General features: G+C 43.5%; 1 protein-coding gene across 2 annotated transcripts in view; it reads right to left on the bottom strand.

The window, feature by feature from the left end:
- Nucleotides 1-12775: 12775 nt before the first annotated feature.
- Nucleotides 12776-23155, bottom strand: part of LOC125454677 (actin-related protein 2) — a 45927-nt gene continuing 35547 nt past the window's right edge. For both annotated transcript variants that reach the window (XM_048535708.2, XM_048535709.2), the window contains 4 exons: nucleotides 19702-19851; nucleotides 18262-18407; nucleotides 17882-18014; nucleotides 12776-14950 (listed from right to left, as the gene is read on the bottom strand). In XM_048535708.2, coding sequence (XP_048391665.1) covers nucleotides 14780-14950; nucleotides 17882-18014; nucleotides 18262-18407; nucleotides 19702-19851 — 600 coding nt within the window. In that variant the 3' untranslated portion in view covers nucleotides 12776-14779. The remainder of the gene's footprint in view (nucleotides 14951-17881; nucleotides 18015-18261; nucleotides 18408-19701; nucleotides 19852-23155) is intronic.

Here is a 23155-nt window from a genome sequence, read left to right as displayed (position 1 = left end):
CCTTGAGCTCAGAGCAATTACACAGACTGCCTGATGATAGAGAATTGGATAAGTGTGACTGCACTGACTTCTCTCCACAGGTGCTGTCAGACCTGCTGAGCTTTTCCCGCAATTTGTTCCCCTGTGAATGGGGTGCAAGGGCAGTGTTTGGCATTTGTGGTCCTTCCTCAGACAGTAACACATACCAGAGATTCTGCTGCAGTCAGTCTAATGCTGGAGAGCTCTAGCGTTAGTCAGCACACCTTGAAGAGACGGCAAGAACAAAAGCAGAAGTGGAAGGAAAAACTAGTAAATAAAAAACCCAAAAGATTTGTTATTTGCAGCAAGATCATTAGCCCATTCTCCAATTCTCATTTACAAAACTATTATAGTGCCTGTGCCACATTGCAAAATGAGACAGTGACTTTTCTCTATAACCCATGCTCCCTTGAAGCTGTGAGTAGCCCATAACCCTGTAGACTGGTCTTTCTCAGCTCTCAGTCTGAGCCCCTTTTGAATGCATTGATTGAACCTGCTTCCACCATACTATCCGTCAGTGAATATGGAGATTCCTGCCACAGATTGTGCACTAAAGCTTTCTCTCACTTTTGCTTATTTCACTAATTACTTCAAACCTGTGCTCTCATTAACCACCTTGAGGGAGAAACATTCTCTATTTACTCTGTGCAAACCTCTCATGAGATCTCCACATCAAACATCTGCTCTTTAACTCTGGCCTCCATGAGTTCACTGATCTAAAAAGTGACTTGCTGAATTCTCGTCATCTGGTAAATCACAAGAAGCTGGAATTGCAATAAGAAAGGGAGGTCTCTAAGGCAGTTGCTGATCAATGGAACAGTTGAGCTGTACAGCAATTGAAAGGTTTGTGGTTTTCTCATTGGTAGCCCTGAGGTCCACCCCCAGTCTCAATGAGAAATCACAAAACAAGCCGAAGCTTCTCTCTCTCTGCAGATGTTTTGTCAGAACACCCAGCTTAATTCACAAACTCTTGATCTCCTCCTGAACCAGAAACATTTCTTTATTCACTACTGTGCCCACAACATGTTCCCACCTCAACCAAGTGAAGCCAGAAAAGAAAACCATTCACTTCCTCTGTCTCTGTGTAGGAGTTATTAATCACAACAGATCACTGTTACAGGCTCTCTACAATTTGTATTATCTATCCCAAAGGAAATGTCTTTAAGATGTATGAGTATATTGGGACAGCCGTGGGTAGGTTTGATTCCTGGAACAGGCAAGGCCAGTTGGAAACATGTTGTGGTGATCACTGGGATCTAGGCCAAGCCTTTCATATGGAATAAAGATAAAAAACAGAAACTGCCAGAAATACTCAGTAGGTCAGTGCAGCATCTGTTGGGAGGGGGGTGGGGGTGGGGTAAGAGAGAGAGCGCGAGAGAGCCCGAGCACATTCACTGAGATCCCCAGTGACCTTAGATTAGAATTGCCTTTTCACAGATGCTCATTAGTCTGTCTTCCAGTGTCTGTGTTTACAAATTTGATGACGTTAAAAACTTTCAGTCTAGTAAACCTTGATTGCATTTCCTCCAGAGACAGAACATCCTTCCTCAGACAAGGAGACCGAAACTACACACAATGCTCCAGGTGTGGTCCACAGTAATTTGCATCTGCCATATATTTAGCCACTCACTCAGCTTGTCCAAATCACACTCAAGCATCTTAGCATCCTCCTCACACAGCTCAGCCTCCCACCCAGTGCTATGCTATCTGCAAACTTGGGGATATTACACTTAGCTCTTATCCAAAGATGTAGCATAATTTCACTCTAGGCATAGAAAAGAAAAACCAAACAGAAAATAATGTGGGAGGGGGCAGACAAGCGCAATTGAAAATGAAGCTGATTAAGTGACACATTCACACTGCCAGAAAAGAGGGGGCTGATTTGAGAAACCTTTGAAGGAGCAAGAGTTTGTAAAGAGATCACAGATCTCACATCTTGCACCTAAAATCAGAGCCAGGGATACTGCAATCCAAGAGTGGTAACTCTGAGCCCACAGAGTCGTCATCCGCCACTTTCTAATCTGTTCAAAAAAAGTCTGAAGAATTGGCCTTACCAAACAATTCCCTTCTGCAAATGCTCATAAGCTTCAGGCCCTCCCCTGAGCTCAGTCTTGTTACTCACTGATGGATGGAATGAGATTGCACTGCTGTAGGAACAAAACAGATAAACCATTCTCAAAGATGAGACAGTGAGCCAAATCGTGCGGGCACATTGTTTTAAGGGATGTACTGACTTAAGGGTTGCATTGGGAGGGGAGAAATTTTGGATGACTTTCCTACGAGTGAGACATGTTCTGATCTGAGGATCAAAGTTCTAACTGCAGATAAAACACACCCTTTGCAGAGTTGGCCCATTGCCCGTGATTGAAGGAGGGGGATGTTGGTGCCAAGTTTCTGAATGACACGATTTTGAACAGATTGGAGAGATGTGGAACACAGAAAATATAGGGCAGCGGGAAAAGCAGAGGAGGGATTGCCTTGTAATTACAAACTCTCGATCCAACTCCCAGCACACAACCTGGGCAGAAATATCAGAACATGATTTTCAACAGTGCATGTCATTGCATGCAGAGATGAACCAATAAGTTCTCAGCTTCAAACTGCCGCTTGTTTGTATCTTTTTCAGAGAAAATACAGACGCCACATTTTTTGGGCAGTAAACCCTGTCATAGAGATGGGAAATGTTCTTATTCCATACACATTCGCACTGGTCCCTTTGGCACAGAGACAGCAGCCTCCTCTTGCAATGGAACTTGGGGGATGTTGAAGGGAAGCTTCTGAGCAACACTCCAGGGATTTCCACTACTGTGAGGTGTTCCTTTATTTGAACTCTTCGCAATGCAGTTCTGAAAACTCACATGAACAGGCCAGTCATGTTATATTTGTAAGGTGTAACCTACCGAGTTCTAAACTCCCTCAACAGAAAAAAAAAATCCTCATTTCTGCCCTGAAAGTGTGACCGATAATTTTAAAATTACGGCCCCTGGCTCTGGGCTGACCCACAAGTGAAAACACCCTTTCCACCGCCACCCTGTCCAGACAATTCAGGGTCTTATATGCTTTCAAGTCACCCCTCACACACTGATCTCCAGTGGAAACAAGCTCAGTCTGTCTGACCTTTCCTCATAAAACAGACTACTCACTCCAGATACCAAAACCTGTAAATTTCATCTGAACCACCTCCAATTTATTTATATCTTTCTTTAACTAAGGAGACCAAAACTGCACACAAAACATGAGGTGATCTCCCTAATGTCTTGCATAACTGAAGTGGAACATTATGTTCAACTCCCCTCATGAGAGGTTAGCACTCAATTCACCTTCCTGATTACTGACTGTACTGGCACACGAACCTCATTTGACTCGAGAACACCTTTGACATCTTGTGATTCGCCAGTTATTTTACTTCTTCCTGTAATGATTAATCTATGACTGTAGATTCTAAAGAAAAGCAATGTTTTTTGATGGAGTTAGTATTGGCTAGGTTTTAAATCGATTTTCTAATTTGCTGAGAAGAATTAACTTGGGGGAGTTCATCAGTAGCTGTCTTATTATCAGTCTTGAGAATCAGCACCTCCAGACTATTGAGCACTAGGAGGATTCCCATGTGGAAACACCAGCATAGCCCAGCTGGGCTGAATGGCCTGGTCCTCGACTTGATTGATCGTGACAGACACTATTGTTTGATCTGTTTGTAAAAAAATTAAAAACACCCCAAGCAGTAAATCTAAATCAATCCAAAATTTGACAAAGATGGACATAATGATCAGGGGCCACAGGGGCTGAATGGTTTACTCCTGTTCTGGAGCCTGTAATGGTTTACCTCGGCCTTGTTAATAGACATACTAGCCCTGGAGCGTGTCCAGCGGAGATTCACACGGATGATCCATGGAATGGTAGGTTTAACGTACAATGAATGGCTAAAGACCCTGGGATTGTACTCATTAGAGTTTAGAAGGCTGAGGGGAGAGCTAATAGAAACTTACAAGATAATGTATGGTTTAGAAGGGGTGGACGCTGGGAAGTTGTTTCCGTTAGGCGGGGAGACTAGGACCCGTGGGCACAGCCTTAAAATTAGAGGGGGTCAATTTAAAACGGAAATGAGGAGACATTTCTTTAGCCAGAGAGCGGTGGGCTTGTGGAATTCAGTGCCACTGAGTGCAGTGGAGGCCAGGATGTTAGATGCCTTCAAGGCAGAGATCGATAAATTCGTAATCTCACAAGGAATCAAGGGCTACGGGGAGAGTGCAGGGAAGTGGAATTGAAATGCCCAGCCATGATTTAAATGGCGGAGTGGGCTCGATGGGCCAAATGGCCTTACTTCCACTCCTATGTCTTATGATCTTAAATTACAAGAATGGAACTTTATGACATTTTTTGGGGACTGCTTAAATCATTGAGAAATTTACTTTAAAAGGAGTAGAAAACTTCACTGATCACAAAGCTGATTAGCTTGGCCAATAACTTACTGGTCACTGGGTAACTAGGGACTCTTTCAGGAAAGTTCGTGTGAGAATATCACAGGGGAAGACAGACTGTACAATTCAAAAATCCACTGGCACCAACTCATGTACCAATCACTTTGTATTAGCACCCCCTCACCCCAGGGTCACATCCAAAGCAACAGGAAACAACTTGTTTACAAAGCAACTTAAAACCTGACAAGGGTGATAAAGAGCTGCATCAGAGCAAGCTTGAACCAGTCACACTGGGAGAAGTCAGAAGCGATGATCAAGGGCTTGGCCAAACAGAGAGGCTGTAGGAAGTACTTTAAAAGGAGGCAGAGATTGAGGGCCGGCTGGAGCTTAAGGCCCTACAGCAGTCACAGCACAGCAGGTAAAGGAGGAGAAATTAAAATCAGCAAAATGGAGTTACAAAAGTTGAGTTAAATGGAGCAGGATGGTCATAAAATATAAGAACAGGAGTTGGCCATTCAGCTCATGCTTGCTCCACCATTCAATAGAATCATGACTGAGCCAACATTTCTCATGTCTATTTTCATGTCTTACCCCACGTTATGCTTGATTCCCCAAACAATCAAGAACCTGAGCCTTAAATATACAGAAGGACACTGCCCCCACACCCCTCTCTGTGGCAAGGAGGTCCAAAGACACAGCCCTCAGAAGAAATTCCTCATCTCAGTATTAAATTGGTGCCCCTTTATTCTGAGGCTGTGCAGTCTGGTCCCAGGCTCCCCCATGAGCAGAGTGGATTGCTGAAGGATGTGAGCTGGATCATTGGGGTGAAGGGATAAGGACATGGGAGGTGGTGGATCAGGGGTCAAAAGTCTTTGGTTTCAATCACAGTTGAAACCAGTTCAGCAAACGTTCACCCTTCAACATTTCCATTTTAGTGTAATTTCCCAGGAAGATAATGGCAGATGCTGAACTAGAACCCAAGGTTATCCTTGGACAGGGAGTAATTCAGGGGCAATAGTTTCAGAATATTCAACATCCCAAATGGTGGGAAAACGTGCAGTAACTAAACAACTAGAAAACGCTGAAGCAGATTTCTCTCCTTCATGTATCAGTTATAATTTGGATACTAAAACATAGACAAGAGGTACTGAGAAAAATGGACAAGATAAGATGCAATATATTGAGACTATCCAAGTTGGTTTTTAGTCAAATTTAAACAAGTACATCAGAGGCGAGTATCTTGTAAAGCTTTCCTATGCATCCTAAACATCCCAAAAATCTGGAACACCTGTCAGAATTATTTTGCAATGCCAATATTTCAACATATTCCCACTGTGATCCGTGAGGTGCCACTGTGGTAGATTATTCTTCAAACACAAGCTTCTGTTTAAAAGCTAGAGAGATGGAGAAGATCACATCGGGGAGAAACAGCGGGGGGTGGGGGGTGGAATACAAGTAGATAATTTTAAAAGGAGAATGAGAATGAGACAAGAGTTGAGAACATGTCAAGGCCACAGTAATAACAGAGCACGTCAGAGTTTCACTGCTCATATACAGAAATCTTTATCACAGTTTTATAGCCAAGTTCACTGTGATTGGGTTCAAGACAGACAAGTTGGCAAGAAAGCAAGGTTAAGAACTGCCTTCAGATTTGGGTTTCTACATGAGACAAATCATACATTAAGATAAAATGCTGAAATATGTGCTGCTTCAGGGTCCTAAAGCCTTCACACAACTGGAACAAAAAAGTGTCCACCAAGAAACTCCTGGAAAATGGTATCTCTGTCGCTCTTGCTCTGAAGGATTGGTACTGGGGTGGGGAGGAGCAGTTTGACATTGTTAGAGGAGCCATCTCAGATTCAATCTGTACCAAGTATATAACCAGGTCATGAGCAACACAAGCTGTTGGAAAGGAAGGGCAGTCTTAACCATTTCCTTGAGAGACAAAGTTTAACAAACTTGAATCTATTTGAACATTCTAAACACTTCCTTTGTGGACAGGAGTTGCCAATGTTCATGTGCTCATTGTAGCAATTAGATAAATTGCTGCTCAATCTTCATCTTTTGAAAACAAATGCTAATAACAGTTGCTTTAGGCTATTTTGACTGGTTAAACTGGATGGGGCAGGACTGTATATACTTCAGAGGCATATCTGAAAGCAATTTGTTACTTAATGGTTGAACAGGGGTGACTTCACTGGTTTGAACAAGAAAGTAATGACACAATCTAACAGGCTCACCGAACTCAGCTCAAACATCACACAGCACCAAGTTAGTCCAACAGGCTTACTTGAAAACTCAAGCTTTTAGAGTCTCACTCCTTCAGGTGTTAGTCTCCAAAAGCTTGTGATTTCAACTAAACCTGGCTTTGTCAGGAGGGAGATAATGTCTATCAATCTTTTATTGGATTTTACAAGGTAACCATGCCAGTGGGTGAGGGTAGTGTAGTTTACATGGACTTCAAGGCTTTTTACAAAGTATACTCACGGTACACATGGTAGACTGGTTTAAAAAGCTAGAGCCCATGGGATTCAGGACAATTTGGTAAAAAGGTTCCAAACTTAACATTGTGACAAGAAGCAGAGTGTGGTGGTCAAAGGGTGCTTTTACAACTGGAAGCTTATGTCCAGTGGTATTGATGCACATTAATGAATTAGACTGATTGTAGTGGGTATGATCAGCCAGGTCACAGATGACATGAAAATTGGTGGTGTGGTAAAACAGTGGGGAGGAAAACTTCCAACTATAGGATAATCTAGATGGGCTGAATGGTGGCAAATGGAATTTAATCCCAAACAGTGCAAGGTGGTGCGTTTTGGAGGAATGCTTTCCCCTTAGCACAGGGGTCAATAACTGGGATGGTGTTTGGGGGCGGGGGGGGAACGCATGGTTTTAAGGTTTCCACCTGGTAATCTGTAACGTTAGGTTTACAAGGGATTTCTGGAAAATAAGTTTTCACTTCAAGGGGTGCAGTGTCTGCAACTCACTGCCCAGAAGGGTGGTAGAGACAGAAATCCTTAAGGAATTTATGTATTCACAGGAGGCTAGAAACACCAGAGCAGAGCAAATAGGGCCACAGGACAAATGCTAGAACATGGGTTTCAATGGCTAGCACAGGATGAATGGCCTCTTTTGGTGCTGTAAGAACTCTGACACCATGCCCCCAATGGAAACAGAAATACTACAAATGAAGGATATCTAAAGTCCATTAAAACGCACAATAACTAAAGGAACAAAGGTCACTCAGCCATTTGGCAGTATAACTGAACACATCCAGCTGGTGCTGACAATGGACGAGGCCAAGAGAGTTTACACAAAACAAATAACTCCCAAGATGTTCAACACACACAGCCCACTGTGTGCTGGCAATGTCAAGCCACAGGTTGGGCGCACAGTTTTTTTTTCCAGAGTGCTCCTGCCAATGAGCAGTTTCAGGTTGCCCCAAGGAAACAGACCATCAATAGCACGTTGAGGGCCAAGAAGCCAACATCACAGAAGGAGGACAGAAGGGGGTTGGACAAAGGGACAGGACACAAGAACAGTGCTGTTTTGAGTGAGATGGTTTACAGAGGATGGAAGCTGGAGTAGTCAGCTGAGTGCACTGGAACAGCTGAGGGTATGAATGGGCTGGCCGCTAGGGTCTTTACGAGAGACAGACCATGGATTCAGCTCTGGCTTAATTACAACTTTGCTTATCTCAGCGAAAACTGCACTGGAAAATGAATTCCGATGGTAAATGCTTGGGATATGACAGATAAATTCAAGGCTTCAGTGACAGCATGGGAAAACAACCCTCCTGCAAAGTCCAAGCCACTCATTCGTTCTTGGAAACATCACTGTTCCTTCAAACTCACAGGGTAAAATTCAGTCCTTAAGTGCATTGAGAGTCAACCCATAGCACATGGACTGCAGCTCAAAGGCAACTAGGGACGAGCAATAAATGCTAGCCAGCCAGTGACACCCACAACCCTTAGATGAACAAATAAAATGGGTGTGTACAGTTAATTTGTAAGAGAAACAAATCTGAAAATAAGAGATAGCAAGAACTGCAGATGCTGGAGTCAGAGATAACGCAGTATGGTGCTGGATGAACACAGCAGGCCAGGCAGCATCAGAGGAGCAGGAAGATTGACGACTCAGGTCGGGACCCTTCCTCAGAAACCAGCCTGGCTTGCTGAAGAAGAGTCCCGACCTCAGACATCGATTTTCCTGCTCCTCTGATGATGTCTGGCCTGCTGTGTTCATCCAGCACCATACGGTGTTAAATCTAAAAAAAAACACTTTTTTGTAGGGTAAGTGATTAGGATCTGGAATGTGCTGTCGAAGCATGAGGAGGAGACAGGTTCAAATGAAGCTTTGAAAAGGGAGCGAGGCTGCTGTTTGGGAAGGAAGATGTGCAAGTTCAGAGGGAATGGCTGGGGGTCTGATTATTCAGCAATCTGATACAGACACAGTGGGTCAAACAGCCTGCTTTGACACACTGAAGTTTCTGAAAAGCAGGCTGCCATTGATCCTGCCCATCTCGCTCTAACATGGCATGAGACTGCTCCTGTATCAAGGTTTTCTCCTCACTTCTGTCCACTGTGAAAGTCATCTTTATTTCTAAAATATTCTTAAATGCAAGACAGCTGTTGCAGTGCAGGCTGAAGCAGAGGGAGGAAGAAACTGTCAATTTAGTCACAGGGTTCACAACGACTGCTTTTGCACAGACAAACCTGAACTGGCCTTTGCATACAGATGCCTGCAATTTAGATACATTAACCTCTGCCTGGTCAGAGGCTGGTGTACCCTTCATGTGACAGTGTAAATAAAGCATTACGCCATGCTCAAAATATGATGGTTTTAATCCATAGATTAAATAATTTTTCATGATACAGTACAGTATTGTTAGCCACCCAAACAGATGAAAAATAACCATTAGCAGACATTCCTGCATTGCCCTGTTCAAGCACGTTCTGAACAATGCTCACACAGGGCCATGAAAGGCACTCTTGTTACTTACGTTTATACGACAAAGCCACAGTAGAAAGTTGCAGAGCATCCAGTTCCTCCTCTTCTTCCTGCAGCTGCCCCCCCCAACATCATTTCTTGGTGAAACTAACCCATTTATACAGGACATTTTCACCCACAGGATCAAAACACTAACAAAAGAATAATGAAAATAATTGCTGTTTCCAATTGTTCAATGGGTGACTTGATTCTGCTTGACAGCTATAAAAGTAGCCAAGTTAAAACAAGCCATGTACCACACTGGTGCACACAATTTAGTTTTAACCCATGAACTCATGTGTATAAACTACCCAAACACCAGCTAGACTGAAACAAGGGCCATGAAAACTATTGTGACATCACCCAGCTCCTTACCAAGAACACTGTAGTCATCTCAGGACAAGGTTCCTAGTCTTGGGGAGTGTTGATTGAAAGACATGCAAGTCAATGTCAAGTTTTGTAAAGGTACCCAAAGAAAAGTTTCACTTCCTCCAGATCACAGGCTCTGCCCAACAGTAAATTGCAGCCAGCGTTCATTAGGTAAATTCAACGGAAATTTACAGAGTGAAGGTATTGGCTTATAAATGCCTGTACGAAGTTACTTAATGACAGCTTTCAAGCAGGTACACAAAGGTTAACCGGCAACATTAATGATGTTGGGGTTGGGGGGGGGGGGACAGAGGAACAGACATGAACAAAACGAGTACAAGATTTGTCAAAAAGCTCCGTACAAAATTAGAGAAAAGATTGAAGTTGCAGCTGAAAGTGTTATTCTAATTCAGAAAACATTTATTTCTGGGGAAACTGAATAGCTGTGGGATTACAAATCACAACACTCATCTGTGACAGATGGAGAGCCTTAAAAACCACTCCAAATGGGATCACATTCTGCGGCTTTCAGGGGAAGGGCAGGCAGAGCTAGATCTCTCATTATACATTTTCTAACCTCAGGATATATCAGTGTGTTACATTGGTACTCGTGCGGGCAGTTCAGCCAAAAAAATCAGCAACTTTTCGGTCACAGCTAGCTCTCACCAACAACAGATTTTTTTGCAGTAATGAAGGGGAGAAATGTCAGCCAGGGATATCTCCTTGCTTTGAAACTGTACAACGGAACACCTTGTATCCAGAGGCAGGAGAAAGGACCTTAGTTTAACATCTGCAGCCCACCAAAGCAGCATTCATCTTGTACTAGAGCATTGGCTCAGGGTTTATGATCAAGTGTCTAACACAGAATCCAGATTCGGAGGGGTGCGCAGTACTGGCTGGTACTTAGCAAAATCAACGAGACTGCACCAGTGATTTGGGACAAAGTTGAGGGAGTTGTACTGTGCACCCAGCTTATCTATGCTCAGACCTCATTGGGGAATTGAGATTACAAATCCTTTATTTCCTGTGCTCACATCTTAACAAGTACAAAAGAAAATACAAAGTTAAAAACACCATGACAAACAACTGTGTACTGCATAGCTGAAAAATGTGCCATTTTCCTTCTGAAATTTAATTCCAACATTGAGTCTGGTTTTGTTTCACAATTAGTTAACAATCAAACAAGTAACAGGGCAGGGATTATGTATACAATGTAAAACTGGAGTTGAATTTAAGCTAAATGCAAGAGTCGACTTGTTCACATGTAATATTTTCAGGGGTCTGAAATCCCACACACATCCCACCCCACATTCCCAACCCTTAGTTTCTACAATCCCCTCACCTCAGAGCTGGCACACAAGGGACTAAAGAATCATTTTTATTTTTCTGTGCAGACAAAAAGAAAAATAAGTTTAGCACAAGGACAATTTGAATTCAACAGTTGACAGGTGGTAAATTGAAAGAATCTGGATTCTCAGAATCCCTACAGTTTGGAAACAGGCCCTTCGGCCCAACAAGTGCATACTGAACCTCAGAGCATCCCACCCAGACCCATCCCCCTGTAACGCACCTAATCTACACATCCCTGAACACTATGGGCAGTTTAGCATGGCCAATCCACCTAACCTGCACATCGTTGGACTGTGGGAGGAAACCCACGCAGACACAGGGAGAATGTGCAAACTCCACACAGACGGAGGATTCGATTCCCAGGTTCGATTCCTGAGACTGGTCCCGAGTGCTTTGAGGAAGCAGTGCTAACAACTGAGCTACTGTGCCGCCCGTGCTCTGGGCAATAAGATGGTGGTTGACTTATTCATATCGATTATTAAACAAACATTGTTTAATAGTTAGAATGCTGCCCCAGACCAGGGAATGCAAGCATTCTGACGGACACTCCGGCCTTCTATTGCCATGCCTGTGTAAGACCACTGCAGAAACTGTGCGCTGACCCAGCAAAGCTTGCACACAGTTTGCTTTGCAATATCAGGAGGTATCTTAAAACAGATGCACACGTACAATCACTCTCATCATGGGTATTTCATGCAGCTATGCTTTGGACATCTCACCATTTAGCTGCCTACACAGCCAGCATATGTATGTTTAATGTTTCAGTACCATTGAAAATTACATAGCGCTTGCTAGAAATTTGGTTTTTAAAGACTCCAATTCTGTAAAATCTGTTACTGTCTCAAATAATCTGAGCTATATGAACACACCCAAATCTTTCATACATGAAAATTCCCAGATAGAGACAAAAGTATTGACAGAGCAAAGGTCTTACACACATGCGAGATTTGTAATGAACGTGAAGCATATTGTTCACAAAATTCACTGGCGAAATAATTTTAGAACGAAAACCCATTACCACTGGACAGCAGTAAAATAAAAACAAAGAACTGCAGATGTTTGAAATCTGAAACAAAAGGAGAGATTGCTGGAGAAACTCAAGAGGTCTGACAGCATCATTTGGAAGAAAGCAGAGTTAACGTTTCAAGTCTAGTGGCTCTTGATCTGAACCACTGAACTGTAAACTGGTAACACGGGACAATGGTACAACATGAAGCTGTAAACTTACCCTGGTGTCAGATTCCCACTGATCCCACTTCTGGTGATAATTCTCGACATCGGAGACAGGCAGCAACTGTAGCTAGTGTTCAAGCTACAGAGCCAACAGAGGTCAATCAAACCACGCACTCAGATGGACCAGTTATCACAATGCACTCATTAAATTCACCTTGCATGTGAAAAATCCCTGATTTAATAAAAAAAGGAAGTTTTCAAAGGAGACTCAATTCCAGGCTTCCTGATGATTTACTCTGATGGGTAATAGTCTGCTAGTCCACAGGCAGCTTTTGGATTTGGTTTTTACAGTCGAGGGGATGTATCTTCTCAAGCTTGACAGTGCTCCTGAAGCAAGTGTGAAACCACAACAGGTGCAGGAAACCAGCTCACGTACAAAAGATCACAGATTAACAATATTTCTGTGGCCAACTTTGTACTATTTTAATAGCAATCATTTGCACAAATTGCTCGCTCAACTTTTGGTTCTGAAAGTTGCACAATACATTTTTAGGAAACAGAGCAACCATTAAAAACCAACGTTCAAACAACACTCACCAGTTTACTCATTTTTAAACAGTGCTGGTTTAAGCGAAGATAATGAGGGTAACTCAAATTAAACTTTATTAAAGATCAAAGATAATTGAAAAAAGATATGTGGGTATGGACCTTGCTAATTCAGCCATTTAGAGCTGTTAGGTCAGCAGATAACATCTCTTTAAAACAATTTGAAGGGGACTCTGAATGGCTTTGAGCTCACTTACGAACACCCAAACAGCTTGTATGCAATTCACCTGACTTTTCTGAAAAAGGTGGCATTCCTCCCTCCCCTCACATACAAACAGGCACACCAGGCTTGTCAAAGGTTGGATACAGATCCTCAGCTGCAAGTTTTAAAATGAAGTTTGGCAGATAACAGATTGAGAAGTTTGGCACCAAAATTTATACTGTTCAGATAGTTCTAAAAGAACTGCAATGGTAGAAAGCATCTTTCTCCAACCCCCCACCCCACCCACCCACCCAATCAAATCAGAATATGGAATGCATTTTACAAGGAGTCACTGAAGCTAAGTCAGTCACATTCAAGAGGGAGTTGGATAAGCAACAAGAGAAACCAATGTTCAAAGCTACAGGTGAAGTGCAGCAGAGAGTTTAGGTCAGTGGGTTAATAACAGAAGAGCAATGGACTAAATGGGCTCAATCTTATCCAAATCTCCAACTCTATGACACTGTGAAGCTTTATGTTTCCTACCTTATCCAACTCAATGAGACCAATTTAAACAATGTATGCACAATTATCTACAAATCACTGCTTTATTTTGTTTTTTCGCAGTTTGTGTGTAAAGAGAGATCCAAGTTATAAAGACGCCTCTGGCACTGTGTAATTGTACATGCTGCAATTTCCCCTTAAATGTTTAATGAGTCCGAACATGAAGCACTTCATGAATAAGTGGAGCGCTGATCGACTTAAATATCACCTCTATCAATTTATAAGTTCTAGCTTCTCATATTTTATATATATTTATATAATATAGGTTTAATTTTAGTGAACATAGCTACAAACGTTTTAAATCTAATACCAGGGAACCCAGTCCCTTTCAGTTATACAAGGTTTTGTTGCTGAGGCCTTGCACCAAATGAAGATTTTTGCCCATCCACTGCCACATTTGTCGTCTTTCCAATTATCAGAAATGTGCAGCACTGCATACCATTGTTTTAAAGATGAAGCAACATAAGAGTTAAATCAGGCTAGCTGGCATTTACCACTTAAACATCCCACAACACAAAAATCTCCAAACCCAAATTTTGCTATTCACTACCGCAACCCCATCCCAGACACTACAATGAAGGCTTGTTTTAAAACAAGAAAAGGACACTGACATTGTACTCCAGCCCTACTTCCAGGAAGTGAATCTATATTAAAATGCATCAAGTCACAGCACTAACCACTGCGAGGCAGTGGTCATGAAAGCTGCTTTTTGAAAAGACAACTTTGAGTGTGGTGGTCCCTCTGAGCCAGAGCATCAAACTAGGTTGTGTTCTACAGACAGTGAACAGTCCAACACTACAGTTGCAGCTACGACCTACAGGAGGTTCTTGAAGTGCCAACAGGACTGTCACACCTTGGCAGACAGCCTTTTCCCAAATCCACCCTCCCTCCCTCCACTACCAGCCCCTACACCCTTTTTTCTGTTTGTAAGGAAATGGTCAAGTTGGATGCTTTTACAATTCCGGGAAGTTGACAGATATGGAAGAAAGCTCTCCCAGGAAACCAGCAGTACCAGTGAACAAAAAAAAAAAGCTGACCCCAGGAGTCAAAAGGGCAGAAGCTTCTCCAGGTCAAACAGTCAAATGATTTAAAGAGGAGCAAGAAATAACAAAAAAAGCAGTGAGAACCGTTGGACCGAAATGAGCATGTGAATTTATCGAACAGTCACTCCAAGTTTCTCCAAGACTCGCACCCCCTTCTCCTGATATTCCTGTCGGGTCATCCAGAAACTATCCTTGTCCTTCATGATGTCAGCAAGGACAGCTCCTCCTAAAAACACCATGTGTTTGCGCCGAGGTGGATCTTCAATACGGATCTTGAATTTCTGAATGGGAGCAAAAGTCAGTGAGTATAGGTTTAAACCTAGGTTTGATTTCTCACACCATGCCAACATCATTTAAATCCACTGCCCGGTCATTTGAACAATCACTTAGCTAATTTCTCTTTGTTCCTCCCACGCCCAACTTTAGAAGTAGTCTTAAGTATTGATTTTGAGCCTCCGGTACTGTTTTGGTACTTCTAATTTGTTAATTGCATCCTGAAGTCAGTTTATGCACGACGCTGACACTAAGAAGCACCTGCTTGAGTCTTCTTTAAATATCACTAGAGACTCATGACACAGCAGTTTGTCAGAGACTGTTAACTGCCAACTTTAACCTTCAAATCTGAGCTGTACATCTCAGCAGGAAGGCACAGTGCACTGACTCAATCGGCTGGGATTCCCTCCCACAGTAGGTTTACTGACACACCCACTGGACACAAAGCTATCAGATAGGGACACACAATCAGGGTCAGTTGAGTCCAGCAGTTTATGCTGTGCCAAGACGTTCCTATAAATAGCCCACACTGCAGTGAGTTATCAAATATCAACCACAGCCTGTGGAACTGTGTCATAACTCATTTCCCAAGTGTGATACTGAAGGAAACGGATTAGAAAAGCCTACTTGGAAAACAAAGTTTGTCAGTGAAAATAATGCAGTCAATGAAAAAAAAATCTTGCTTCCCACCAATCTCTAACTTCCAGTTCTTTGAATCTGCTCCGCCAATGCTAAAGATTCCAACGGGTTGATTGGTCCATGACTTCTCCTCTTATCTTCAGGGTTTTCAGAACGTACATGCCTTGGTGCAGGGGTCAGTGGAATGAGGAAGCAGCGCTGTTTCAGTGTTGTAGAGACTAAGGTAACAGCTTTCACACTCCCACAGACCGACCCAGCAACAAAGAAGGTGGAGAGTTGCAGCCAGGTGGCACTTGCACTGTGGCTCACCTTTTTTTTTTGTTAAAAGCATGATACCCCCATGCTAAGTGTAAAGAGGAGGAATGGATTGATTGAATTCTTCAATCATTCTGGGAAGCTATCAGCTACATATAAAAACTCATTCCAACTTGCCTTGATCGCAACAGTCTGCTCAGCCATTCCTGAGAGGGGTTGCTGTTTTGGGACTAGAGTCGTACAGAAAACCAGGTAACAGTGACAAAGCCCCTTCTGTCAAAAGGCAGAGGGACTTGGTTGTGTTTATACGACAAATCAATAGCTTCATGCTGACTTTAAACCAGATTTTAGTGACAAGATTTTTTCTGTCACTCAAAACTGGATTCAGGTTGTCAGCTCAGTTGGGAAATAGTTCTTTGGATTGACTGCTCCCTCATTGGTTTCTGCACAGCAGAAACTTTCAAAACAGGAACCCAATGCTGGGAATGGTACTGGCATACGTGCAGGCTCTTGGAGCTGCTGTACAGCCTACTGCAGTCGGGGTTGGAAGGTCAGTAATGTAGCCACATTATACACTGCTTGGAGGAATGAGGACTGGCAGCTATCAAGACCACTAAGAGGTTGACCCAACACCAACCCTGTCACGCTGCTGAAGGGACATGTGGGTGAAGCATCCCACTCAGTTCTTGTGACAAAACATCACATGGCAATTTTCAAGCAGCAATACTACACACTGAGCAACAAAGAGAAGGTGAAGGCAGGTTAAACAAAGGCAGGAGCAGACGCACTGGTGGATTTTGACAAGGCATTCACAAAGAGGGCAAATGGCTAAATGGATTTAGAAACACCTCCAGGCGGAGGGCTGAACCTCTGCTGCCACTGGGGGAGAAGGTACATCGCTATTACATCACCAGTTGCATTTCAATGGCTTTATTACCCCCAAGGCAGTGCACTGCAATGCTACCAAACAACACCTGACATATGAAGACACCGAAAGCCTGGTCAAGTAGGCTCCTTTGACAGGGTATCTTAAAAGAATGGCAGTGGCAAGGGGTATGTTTTTTTTGGGGGGGGGGGGGGGAGGAATTCAGAGCCAATAACAGGAATCAGGGATAAATCCAGAGGCTGGAATTTGGGGCACTCCGTTGTCGTGCAAGTTTTGGGTTTGAAGGAGGTGAGAGAGATAAGGAGGAGTATGACAAGGTTTAAAAATCAGCAAGAGATTTGTAAATTTGTGCTTCCACTGATCTGGGAGTTAATGGTGAATGGAGGGTGAACAAATCAATGGGACCTGATGTAAGTTGGGTCACAGCCATTGAATTTAAGAGAAGCAATTTAATGGAGACCAGGATTTCTACAGGAAGAGTCAAATCTCGGAGGAAATAAATGGATAGGTGAGGGTTTCAGCACAGGGTGGAAATGGCTGTTCTGGGGCCAAATTAAATGAGACAGAATCAGTGATGGTATGGGTGTGGCCAGCTGACCACTGTGGGTTCAAACATGACACTCGAGGGCATGAACAGTCTAGCTCAGTCGCTCACAGTTGCTGAGGTGGATGGATCTGGTGGAAGGGACTGAGACATTGACTGATCTTCCCAGCATTTAAAGGAAACTTCTACACCCAACATGGGCATTAGACAGGGAAGCTAATTACTCAGCGAGTGTGGAGGGATCAAAAGAAATTGGTGCCACCAGCATACGTGTGAAAACTAACACTTGCCTTTAAATCCCAACAAGCAGTCACAAATCAATGGAAAACGGAGAACACTATTGTTGGAAGAGAAACTAGTGCCTGTGATTCTCTGGTCATATCTGGGCAGGTGAGACAGGATTTGAAAACCAAGAGAATTTTTACAACAAGGTCAAGACCAGGACAAAGGAAGATGCATTTTAGGATGGATGCGTGGGGTAAGAGTGGGACAACTGCACAATTAGATCACAACACTTTCTACACATTGGAGTAACACCAAGACCATACTATGTCAGTCCACCAAACCAGGCCTGATGACATTTGGAGAATCGCTTTGAATAGTAGTGTGACTTACAGAAAGTTTCTCGACATCCCCTTTGAGAACACGCTCGAGGTACAGCTGTTTGAGCTCACGCTCCAGGCGTGATGGTAAACCGGGATACATGGTTGAGCCACCAGACAGGACAATGTGCTTGTAGAATTCTGACCTGGGAGGGAGCAATTGCAGACAGCAAGGAATTAACTGGGCCAGAGGTTCAGAGTACTATTCATCTGCTTCTTGGTACAAATTTACAAAATGGCTTTAACATTCCGAGTGAAGAAACAAACCACCTGAAACAGATTGAATTGGAAGCCACTGGCTAAGCACAAGTTACTGCATTTGTAAAGGTGCCAGTGACTATGGAGACACCACACTTCCAAAAACCATAGGCCCAATGCCAGCTGCTTACATACCTGGTATCAATATCAGCTGCTTGAATCGTACTGAAGAGTAACTCAGCCACACCGACACCCTCCACATTGATGAGATGAGGCTGAAACAAGGCTTCAGCTGCTTCGAAACGCTCTCCTCCAACTTTTATCACTCGGCCATCTGGAAGCTGAAAAAAACCTTGGGCTTTAGGAACACAAACCCAGCAACACCAGCCTCTAAAGACAAACTTCCAGATAACCAGTTCGCAAGAGTCGAGAGATCCAGGGAGGATTGGGTTGAGAGCACTGACTGGACTCTGTTGTTGCGAAAGCTATCACTTCCTTTCAGATGACACCACCTCTCAATCCCTGAACCAAAAGGGATGTAACCACCTGCAGCACATTCAGAGCAGCTGGTTTTCGGGACCGAGGGTGGGAATGGGTTGGCACATTGCCACCTTCCAAGTTAGAAACAAAGAGTGATCATTTCCAATGTGCAAGGGGAGGCAGTGATGTAATAGCAACACCCATTTTGTAATCCAGAAACCCAGCTAATGTTCCCAGGGATGAAAGTTCAAGCCCCATGGTGAATGGAGAAACTCAGATTCAAATAAATTTCAGAATTAAAAGCTAGTTTAAATGGCAGCCATGTAATGATTCAAATGGGTTGGAAAAATCCATCGGGTTTATTAAGGCCCTCTAGGGAAGGAAATCTGCCACCCTTACCCAGTCTGGTCTACATGTGACTCCAGACCCACAGCAGTGGTTGTCTCTTAACTGCTCTCTGAAATGGCCAAACAAGTCCCTCAGTTCAAGGATGGGCAATAAATGCCAGTTTTTCCAACAATGCCAACATGCTGCAATAGAAATAATAAAAACAACTTTTGCCCATTACTCAACAGAGTCTTGCTGGGGACATGCAGACGATAACATCTCACCAGCCTCTCACCCATCATTCAGTAACAGCTGCTGAATCTCCAGGCAGCACAGGTATAATGGTCGCTTTAAACACAGGCCCACGGCAACCCCACTCCACCTCCCTGAGGGGGCACCAGGGTGTTCAGGAGAGGTGCTGGAGTTACTGAGCACCTTGTTGAAACTCAGTTCTAAGCTGCCGTCAGGTTAGCAAAACACTGATCACTCCAAACGGCTGTCAGCCCAGAAGCCAGCAGAAACGGAGCTATAAACAATCAGGTAAAAGCAAATGCAAACAGTTCACCAAATAAGACAGCATGAAGGGGAGGGTGCGAGAGATTAGGGAAAACTAGAGAAGAACAAAGGAGAATGCAAGCTTTGCTGAGGACAATGAGAAAGAGAAAGGACACTCCATCAGAGGTTAGCTGGGGGATATGCAAAGATTTAGCACACACTGGGTCTAACTTCTGTACAAGTCACACACTGACATTCAATGTAGTAGTTAGAGATTGCACCATAAGTGCATGTTGCAAAAAAAGAAAATGGCTCATTGAGAATAATACCTACCGTGTAGGACTCCACCAACACAGTTGTTTCCAGTGCCAGTTTCTGCTCCTGCTCAATGTTATATCCCACATAACACAGCTTCTCCTTCATCATACGAACTGTTTCAAAATCAGCTGAATGGTTGAAAGCATAACCTCGCAGGAGAAGCAGCTGGAAGATTCAAACACCCTTAAAACACTGGACAACATCACCAAAAAGCAACAGATACAAGCAAAACTTCCAAAGCCAGATGATAATGACTTTATAGCAGGATCAGCAGCCAAATATCAAACATTTGCAAATTCAAGCAACTACATAAGCTGGTGACCTGTATGCTTCTTAAAAATTATGTAAATCTCATCAAATGCTAAAAATACACTACACATTTGTTGAGACAAAACCTTTTGAAGCTCAGGTTTAAGTTACTCAATTCTCAAAAGGTATTAAATGAGTTTCAGTGAAAGTGAAAAATTTAACCATGACCAAAGCTCATTGATAACAAGTGATATCTTTTCAGCAGTAAGCATGTCCTCAAACCTTCAGCTCAGCAATTCATAATTAAGAACACCAACTACAAGTGAATGATTTTGCAGTCAATTGTTTTTCAAAAGATGGTTCTGTTGTCCAACACAAAACAATTCACACACAGCAAGGTCCCAAAGCAGTGAACAATCTGAGCAGAGATGCTGGCCAAGGAGAAAAATCCCTACTCTTCTCTCCCCATGCCAACACCATTCCCTCACCAACACCCCAACATCAGTCTGCCATGGATTCAACATCTACACACATCAATTACATCATTGCTGAATCCTGTTTAGACCTTCATTTGCTGCAGAACTGAAGTTAAACACTCTCACCAAACCTGTTGAGATTTTCCACCACACTATTTTTCATCTCAGGCCTCCAGCATCCGCAGCGTTTTGCCTTTATTTTAGTGAACGAAATATTGTTTCATAAAGGGATTGTTATATCGACAAAAGGGCAAGTTGTCTGTCAATAAGTTTTAATCAAACACATCCTTTTCAGCAAACCTTATTGCAACATCACCCAGTACAGCTATGCCTTAAATTCCGTTCAGCAAATGTACAATCAATTAATCACACCATTATCAAGTCTAAGTGGGACTGACGTTGCTAATGGCTGAAGTCAGTAACCCCATAATTTCTTCTGGCTTGTTGCAACAGTCGTCCATCAAAACTCTAACAGGTCCATAGAAGAAACTGTTTTTCAAGAAAAGAGCAATATTTCTGGATTAGGTGCAAGTAACTGCAGATGCTGGAATCAAAATGGAAAACAACAAATGCTGGAGATCACAGCAGGTCAGACAGTAGCCATGGAGAGCGAACAAGCAAGCTAATGCTTTGAGTTTAGATGACTCGCCATCAGAGCTGAAGTGTGGCTAGGGATAGCATTTATGCTCTAGTTTGAGGGTGGTGTGGGGGTATTGGGTGGAGAGAAGATAATGATAGTTCAGATTAAGTGATTGAATGTAAAATCTGAATTATCTTCTCTCCACCAGCACTTTACATCCTCTAACCCCCCACACGACTTCCAACTTTAACATAAACGCTGTCCCCTCCACACATCACTTCAACTCTGTAGTGTCATCTGGACTCGCTCTCTTCGAGAATCTTTGCAGTACCACGTACTGCCACCAGGTGGCATTGCATTGCCACCTGGTGGTGAAAGCGAGAACTGCAAAAGCTGAGAAAGCAGAACCTCCACACGTTCTGAAAAGCCAAGGCAAAACAGGCATTAAAACGAATGACTGGGGCTCCTCGGGCTTGTACCCGGGAGCAGCAACGGTACAGAGGGCCAACATGATGCACCCCCAAAACTCCTTGAAGATCCTCATTGGAAAACAAGCCCAGTGAAACCACAACCAGTTAGTATTCAGATTTCTGAAGAAAGGCCTACACCCAAAACGTCAGCTTTTATGCTCCCGAGATGCTGCTTGGCCTGTGTTCATCCAGTTCTACACCTTGTTCTCTCTAGTATTCAGACTTATGTTCCGGCTCGGAGGGTAAGGGAACAGCTGACAGGCTAGGAATTCCACTGCTGATTTCACTATCCAGGAATCCAACTGGATATGAGCACGTGGGTGGGTGCCTGCTGTATCGAGTGTAAAGTATCTATCAGCATGCAAGGAAGTGCAGAATGGACCACCAAGACATGCAGGCCCCTGTCACTCTTTCAAAACCCACAAGCAAATGGGTGAAAACTATGTGGATTCCAAAATGCCAATTTCCCCTCCACACTGACTCAAGGAATTAACTGTTCCTCACTGGAGGCTGCCATACCCATTCAGTATGCCAGCATTTCTCTTGACTTCTCAAATACAGCAGGAAGTACACCGTCAGGATAAGAATGAAGCATTTGCCCATAGTCCAAGGTGTCCCCACTGACGTGTGGCTCTACCCAATGGTCCAAGAGAATAGGCCAGGCAGACAGAAAGCCAGTGGCATCCCAAACAGCAACACGCCGGGTGGGCAGGTTGGAGACAATGAACACCTGATTGCAGTTCACCTTAGAGAGCACGTTAATGTTTTGAATCTAAATCAGAGCTCTCATGCAGGGTTATCTTGACTCGAAACATTAGCTTGCTATCTCTCCAGAGGCTCCCTAACCCACTGTGATCTCTTGCATTTTTTGTTTGGAGCACAGATTCCAGCATCTGCTGTAATTCGCTCCTCCAGTTTACCTTACTTCATTCCTACAATATCACGTGGAAAAACCCAAACATGTCAGAAATTCACCTTTAAAAACAGCCAAATAAAACCATCCAGCTGCAGTCACCCATCCTTCACATACAGCATTTCTGACTACATTATAGACACAAGTCATTGACAGCCTGCCTATCTAGGTTTTAGCAAAGGTGAAATAAAGTGGAACTAAAACTAGACAGTATTCAGACTCAGGTGCTAGCACAGAGTGTAAGGGAACTGCTGATCAAGGGAGGGATGCAGGATGATCCAGAAAAGAAGGCAGGTTCATGCCAGAGGACTACTCTCATTGGAGGACGACGACTGGGGAGGGTTTAGGCAAGAGGACAGTCCTTCATGGTCATGGTGTGGAATTGAACCCATGCTGTTGGTGTTACTTAGCATCACAAACCAGCCATCCAACCAACTGAGTGAACCAAGCTATGACATCCAGCGTACTATCAGCCGTAAGTAGACTGGTACCATTACATTAGCCCTACCCGATAAGCATGCTGCGTTGTGGGGTTCATCTAGACTCCTCAGTGCTGTTCAGAGCCATGGAGGTGTTTGTCTCTAGTCCTGGCTCATATCCAGAACTCCCCAACACCTTTGCCAAGGGATAACCTTAGACTGAATTTCATCATGATGCCACTCCACAGTGACATCTACTGACACTTCGATTCTCCTCCAATACAGTGCACAGCCCCATGGCCTCTGCTAAACCTGGTTGCAACAGTCAAAAAGTCTTTCATTTCTCACATTGAATCCCCATC

This window comes from Stegostoma tigrinum, chromosome 9, assembly GCF_030684315.1.
Source record: "Stegostoma tigrinum isolate sSteTig4 chromosome 9, sSteTig4.hap1, whole genome shotgun sequence".
Lineage (NCBI taxonomy): Eukaryota > Metazoa > Chordata > Chondrichthyes > Orectolobiformes > Stegostomatidae > Stegostoma > Stegostoma tigrinum.
The sequence above is the reverse complement of the archived record's forward strand: the minus strand, read 5'-3'. Positions and strand labels throughout refer to the sequence as shown.